The sequence below is a fragment of the Aplysia californica genome, unplaced genomic scaffold (genome assembly GCF_000002075.1).
Source record: "Aplysia californica isolate F4 #8 unplaced genomic scaffold, AplCal3.0 scaffold00144, whole genome shotgun sequence".
NCBI lineage: Eukaryota > Metazoa > Mollusca > Gastropoda > Aplysiida > Aplysiidae > Aplysia > Aplysia californica.
This window is the reverse complement of record NW_004797414.1, coordinates 1,369,775-1,377,274: the sequence shown is the minus strand read 5'-3', so window position 1 is coordinate 1,377,274 and position 7,500 is coordinate 1,369,775. Positions and strand designations below refer to the sequence as shown.

The 7,500-nt window shown below is 42.3% G+C and overlaps 1 protein-coding gene across 1 annotated transcript in view; it reads left to right on the top strand.

Moving 5' to 3' along the window:
* Positions 1-7,500, top strand: part of LOC101851184 (signal peptide peptidase-like 3) — a gene marked incomplete in the record, with an annotated part of 42,347 nt that overhangs the window by 31,838 nt on the left and 3,009 nt on the right. Inside the window, 7 exon segments of the mRNA XM_013081753.2 lie at positions 1,702-1,814; positions 2,494-2,600; positions 3,818-3,889; positions 4,217-4,305; positions 5,640-5,685; positions 6,320-6,470; positions 7,327-7,436. Coding sequence (XP_012937207.1) covers positions 1,702-1,814; positions 2,494-2,600; positions 3,818-3,889; positions 4,217-4,305; positions 5,640-5,685; positions 6,320-6,470; positions 7,327-7,436 — 688 coding nt within the window.

Genomic DNA, 7,500 nt, shown 5'->3' with positions numbered 1-7,500 from the left:
GCTGGGTGCTCTGAAAGTGTTTTCTGCTCCTTCTTTCCTCCTGTCAATTATCTCTTGTCCTTATCTATTGTCCTTATCTCCTTATCTATTGTCCTTATCCTTTTCTATTGTCCTTATCTATTATCCTTGTCTCCTTATCTATTGTCCTTATCCTTTTCTATTGTCCTTATCTCTTGTCCTTATCTCCTTATCTATTGTCCTTATCCTTTTCTATTGTCCTTATCTATTGTCCTTGTCCTTATTTATTGTCCTTATCTAATGTCCTTGTCCTTATCTATTGTCCTTGTCCTTATCTATTGTCCTTATCTATTGTCATTGTCTATTGTCCTTATCTATTGTCGTTGTCTATTGTCCTTATCTATCGTCCCTATCTATTGTCATTGTCTATTGTCCTGATCTATTGTCATTGTCTATTGTCCTTATCTATTGTCATTGTCCTTATCTATTTTTCTTATCCTTATCTATTGTCTTTATCTATTGTCATTGTCTATTGTCCTTATCTATTGTCCTTGTCCTTATCTATTGTCCTTGTCCTTATCTATTGTCCTTGTCCTTATCTATTGTCCTTATATATTGTCCTTGTCCTTATATTTTGTCCTTGTCCTTATCTATTGTCCTGATCTATTGTCCTTGTCCTTATCTATTGTCCTTGTCCTTATCTATTGTCCTTGTCTATTGTCCTTATCTATTGTCCTTGTCCTTATCTCTCCTCTTTATTTTCCTTTCTATGTATGTTACTCCCCAGTAAGACCTCTCATCTTTGGTGCTTGGATATGACTTGTTTATGTTATAATTGTATTTAAACTAGCTGAAATGGGTGGTTGGTGGGTACTCTGGTGTGGTTTGCTCCTTCTTTCCGATCAAACAGCTATCGTCCTTATCTCTCCTCCTCCTTTTTTTCTTGTTTGTTACTCTCTTGTAACACCTCTAATCTTCTGGCGCTCATATAACCTCATGCAGTTGCGAGCGCTGTAAAACCTCTACTAAAACTAAAACTAAAAAAGCTGGAACTTAAAGTGAATGAGAAGGAGACTTATGTTTTCCCATATGACTTGCAACGTGGGAAAATAAAATAAGTTGCTAGTTAGAGATGGCTACTATGTCAGTCAGGTTACGTCTGAAACGCTCAGGGAGTGGGTGGTTGGCGGGTCCTCTGGTGTGGTTTGCTCCTTCTTTCCTATCAAACATCTATTGTCTTTTCTCTCCTTCTTTTTTTGGTGTTTGTTACTCTCGTGTAACACCTCTAATCTTCGGCACTTCTTTGAAACTTATTTGTGTTGCAAGTACCGCAAAAATAATTAAAGCTTAAAGTAAATGAAAAGGAGGCTTATGTCTTCGTAAATGACTTACAGCATGGACAAATTAGTCGCTGATTGAAGATGACAACTAAGTCAGTTTTGTTACATTTATTTAAAAAGCACAGGGACACTTTATGCCTTAACCCAGGTTAATGGGTGGTTGGTGGGTGCTCTGGTGTGGTTTGCTCCTTCTTTCCTATCAACCATCTATCGTCCTTATCTCCCCTTTTTCTTTTTTTATGTTTGCTACTCTCTTGTAACACCTCTAATCTTCTGGCGCTCGTATGACCTTATGCAGTTGCGAGCGCCGTAAATCCCTCTACTAAAACAATGACCCAGGTTAACCCTTTTTGTCACATCAGTGAAAACACGATGTTTAAACAGTTTTGTATTTTCCCCACAGGATCTCATTTGGAGTGTGTGGCCGTTTCACGGCGGCTGAGATCATCTCGTTCTGTCTGTCGTTCACCATCGTCTGTGTGTGGGTCCTCACCGGTCACTGGCTACTCATGGATGGTGGGTGCTGTGTGGTGTCAGTGTTGTGTGTGTGTGTGTGTGTGTGTGTGTGTGTGTGTGTGTGTGTGTGTGTGTGTGTGTGTGTGTGTGTTGTGTCATGTTGTGGTGTGTGTGTGTGTGTCTGTTGTTCACCATTGTCTGTGTGTGGATCCTCACTGGTCACTGGCTACTCGTGGATGGTGGGTGTGCTGTGTTGTGTGTCATGTTGTAGTGGGGTGTGTTGTGGTAGGGTATGTGTTGTGATCCGGTGTGCTGTGTGATGTGTTGTGTGTGGGGGGGGGGAGGTGTGCTGTGTTGTGGGGGAGGGGGTACAGTGTGGTGTGGTAGGGTGTGCTGTTTTGTTGTGTGTGTTGATGTTTTGTGTTTTGGTGGGGTGTGGTGTGTTGTGGTGTGTTGTGATGTGTTTTGTGTCATGGTTTTGGGTAGTGTATTTTGATGTGGTGTGGTGTGTTTTGTGTGGTGTGTTGTGATGTGGTGTGTTGTGATGTGGTGTGTTTTGAAGTGTTTGGTGTTTTTGTGTGTTGTGTTATGTAATGTCATGTTGTGTTGTATGAAAAAATATTGGCTGCGTGCACAGGAGGAATAAACTTTTTTGTAGTAAGAGTGAAATAATCAAAGTTGTGTGGATGGGGGTGTAAAAACTCACACATTTCAACTATTTATTTTTCCTTCTCCCCAGCGCTGGGCATGGGTCTGTGTGTGGCGTTCATCGCCCTGGTGCGACTTCCCAGCCTCAAGGTGTCCACGCTTCTACTGGTGGGCCTTCTGGTCTACGACGTCTTCTGGGTCAGTATCTGGACTCACCAGAAATGGGAATTGCATGTGTTCTATCCTGGACTGGGCGCTGTCATGGCTGCCCATAGACTTGTTATATATATCACACCCTAGACTGTACACTGTCATGGCTGCCCATAGACTTGTATTTTTTATTTGTCATAGACCAAGCCCTGTCATGGCCTCCCATAGACTTGTATCATGTATCACACACTAGACTGTACACTGTCATGGCCGCCCATAGACTTGTTATATATATCACACACTAGACTGTACACTGTCATGGCCGCCCATAGACTTGTTATATATATCACACACTAGACTGTACACTGTCATGGCCGCCCATAGACGTGTTATATATATCACACACTAGACTGTACACTGCCCATAGACTTGTTATATATATATCACACACTAGACTGTACACTGTCATGACTGCCCATAGACTTGTTATATATATCACACACTAGACTGTACACTGTCATGACCTCCCATAGACTTGTTATATATATCACATACTAGACTGTACACTACCCATAGACTTGTTATATATATCACACACAAGACTGTACACTACCCATGGACTTGTTATATATATCACACACAAGACTGTACACTACCCATAGACTTGTTATATATATCACACACTAGACTGTACACTGTCATGACTGCCCATAGACTTGTTATATATATCACACACTAGACTGTACACTACCCATAGACTTGTTATATATATCATACACAAGACTGTACACTACCCATAGACTTGTTATATATATCACACACAAGACTGTACACTACCCATAGACTTGTTATATATATCACACACTAGACTGTATACTGTCATGACTGCCCATAGACTTGTTATATATATCACACACTAGACTGTACACTACCCATAGACTTGTTATATATATCACACACAAGACTGTACACTACCCATAGACTTGTTATATATATCACACACAAGACTGTACACTACCCATAGACTTGTTATATATATCACACACTAGACTGTACACTGTCATGATCTCCCATAGACTTGTTATATATATCACACACTAGACTGTACACTGTCATGGCTACCCATAGACTTGTTAATCACACACTAGACTGTACACTGTTATGGCTGCCCATAGTTATGAACTACAATACCCTAGACGGAACATTGTCAGGTATTAGTTTACTGATTGTTACTGTTTTTTTTGGTTTTTCTTTTCCCCGTGCAGGTGTTTTTCTCGTCCTACATCTTCAGCACCAATGTGATGGTCAAGGTCGCAACGCGGCCCGCAGATAACCCGGTAGGTCCACGAGTAGATTACATGTGTGTGTGTGTATCCGTGCGTGCCTGTGTGTGTGTGAGAGAGAGAGAGAGAGAGAGAGAGAGAGAGAGAGAGAGAGAGAGAGAGAGAGAGAGAGAGAGAGAGAGAGAGAGAGAGAGATTATATGTCTGAATGATGTGTTTGTCTAAACATTGAGATTCCACAGTGTTCACCTAACTCACCCATCATCTATCGTCCTGATCTCTCTTCCTCCTCCTCCTTTTTTGTGTCTGTTACAAGAAACAAAAAAACGGTCACCACATTTTGACAGACTTGTGTGTTTTCTTTGTTTGCGTGTGTGTCCAGGTTGGGTTGTTTGCCAAGAAGCTTCACCTGACGGGGCTAGTGAGGGACGCTCCCAAGCTGTCGCTGCCTGCCAAGCTGGTGTTTCCCAGGTGAGTGGCCGGGTGGGTAGAGGGTGTTCCCCAGGTGAGTCGCCGGGTGGATGGAGGCTGTCATGATGGGTGGGCGGGTGGTTGGAACGTTGGAATCAACAAATACACAACAAACTCCATTACATACAACCGCAACTTACGCCCAGGAAACCACTATCTCTCCAACGAAGAGAAAAAGTAATTTTTACCAGACTAAAGATAGGAGACACGCACGTCACGCACAAACATTTTCTCGAAGGAGAGGAAGCTCCTTTTTGCGTGGCGTGCAACACAAATTTCACAGTTCTAACGGAATGTGTCGAATTTAATGATGTTCGTAAGAAATATTTTAAATGTACAGATATTAAGACCCTTTTTGACATCGTAGACCCTAGAAAAATTTCAAGTTATATAAAAGAAATTGGACTATAATAGAATATGAAAATATATAGTTATCGTTGTCGGTGTATATATATATATATACACTGAAATTAATATTGTATATACAAATGTAAATAAGCCTTTACCATATTTACAAAATTTTTTATAAATGTTTGTTCGTCTTTTTAGCATAATGAAAATAGTGTGATCGTGTGCTGTTGCGAGCTCTGAGAGACTCTTACTAAAAACACGTCTGATTTTGTAGCGGTGAAACCTGTTGGCGCTTAAATGACCAAAATTGTGTCGATAGCGCCGTAAAACATCTACTCAATCAAATCATTGGAAGGCGCAGACACCTTATTCATGATAAGATAGTCATGGAGGATCGTTACAATTGACCCTACAGTGATTCTCATTTCACTTTAGAGCTGTTTAACAGTTATACGTCGGTCTTGTAAAACTAGTTTCTTCGCTATGGATACATTCTCTTCAGTTACCACAAAGGATGCGCGCTCTTCACGATCTTCATCCATCACCGACGTGAATCCAGATTGGAATTTTCCTACCCAGTATGTCACAATATTATAACGAGGATATTTGTCACCATAAACTTTGACCATTTCTTGAAAAAATGTCCAAAGGGGATTTTCCTTGCAAGTGTAAAAACTTGATACCTGAGTGATGTTCAACAGGCTCCATGGCACAGCTTCAGCAAAGAAAAACCAAATGGTTTTGTGCATGGTTTCATTGAACACGCCGACTAGTGCCTTATTATTTTTGGTTGGATATTCCCGAAAATTTGCAAGGTGTGTTCCAAAGAAATGGTCGAAAGGCTGGAGAAGTTTCGTTACTCTACTCGTGATTCCTTCGTACCCAGACCAAAGACTTGCTGAACCCCCATCCTATATGACCTTATTGTGTTGCAAGTGCCTTAAAACACTAACTAGAACTGTTTTCTTTTCTCTGAATTTCAGCACCCAGAACTCCAGCCACTTCAACATGCTGGGACTGGGAGATATTGTAAGTCACTTGTGGTGTACTGTCGACTTGTGTACTGTCGGTGGGTGCTTGGTGGGTGCTCTGGTGTGGTTTGCTCCTTCTTTCCTATCAAACGTCTATCGTCCTGATCTCTCCTCCTCCTTTTTTTGTGTTTGTTACTCTAATTTTTGGCACTTATAGGACCTTATTGTGTTGTAAGTGTCGTAAAACTCTTACTAAAACTAAATGTTTGTGTGTTGTGTACATTACATTTGTGTATGGATGGTTGGCGGGTGCTCTGGTGTGGCTTGCTTCTTTTATCCTATCAAACATCTATAGTCTTTATCTCCCCTCCTTTTTTATGTATGTTACCCTCCTGTAGCACATCTCATCTTCGTGGGTGGTTGGCGGGTGTTCTGGTGTGGTTTGCTCCTTCTTTCCTATCAAACACATATCGTCTTTATCTCCCCTTTTTCTTTTTTTATGTTTGTTACTCTCTTGTGACACCTCTAATCTTCTGGCGCTCTTATGACCTAATGCAGTTGCGAGCACCGTAAAACCTCTATCACAAGACAATCTCATCTTCGGCACTTAAATGACCTTATTGTGTTGCAAGTGCCGTAAAACTTTTACTAAAACTAAACTACCTATTTGATTTGCGTGTTGTGGTTGCCAGGTGATGCCAGGACTACTGCTGTGCTTCGTGCTGCGCTACGACACATACAAGAAGTCCCAGCTGTGCTCGGCAGAAGCCGGCGTGCCGCCCCCGCCCAACTACGTACAGCGGATCTCCTACTTCCACTGTTCCCTCATCGGGTACTTCTTAGGTGGGTCAGTTCTCTCTTTGTTAGTGGGTGGTTGGCTGGCGGGTGCTCTGGTGTGGTTTGCTTCTTCTTTCCTATCAAACAAACATCTATCGTCCTTGTCTCTCCTCCTTCTTTTTTGTGTTTGTTACTCTCTTGTAACGCCTCTAATCCTGGGCATTTGTATGACCTTATGCAGTTGCAAGTGCCGTAAAACTCTTCTTACTAAAACTACTGACTGAAGTTGTCTTTAAGCCATTCCCAAAGAGGGGGTGGATATTAACACGTTCTTATGCAGAGTAGAATTGTAAATGTGCTGATTTATCAATGTCATGCTCATACTGTTCCGGAACAACATAGGGGGAACTGCTGCTTTTTCTCTCCTCATCCTTACTATTTTGTCATTTTTCCTCTACTTCTACGTTTGGATTTTTCTGTTGACATCCACCCCTTGGCGCTCATATGACCTTGTGCAGTTGCGAGCGCAGTAAAACCTTACTACTTACTGGGTGGTTGGAGGGCGCTCTGGTGTGGTTTGCTTCCTTCTTCTTTCCTATCAAACATGTCGTCCTTATCTCTCCTTCTGTTTTGTGTTTGTTACTCTCTTGTAACACCTCTAATCTTCGGCACTTATATGACCTTATTGTGTTGCAAGTGCCGTAAAACACTTACCGGTACTAAAACAAAAGACTGTGCTGTTGAGGCTGAGAGGTGAACGGAGTAAGCCTGATTTCCCCGTTTGGACTTCTCTGTTGACATCCACCCCTTGGCGCTCATATGACCTTATGCAGTTACGAGCGCAGTAAAAACCTAACTAAAACAAAACTTGTTTTGTGTGTTTATGTTGACCTTTGGCCTTTGACCTGTGCTGTGTCGTCAGGTCTGCTGACAGCGACGGTGTCCTCGGAAGTGTTCAAGGCCGCTCAACCCGCCCTGCTGTACCTGGTGCCGTTCACACTGCTTCCACTGCTTACCATGGCCTACCTCAAGGTGAGGGGAACACGGTCAGGGAGGGAGAAGGGGGAGGGAGAGGGGGGGTGGGGGATGGAGGGAG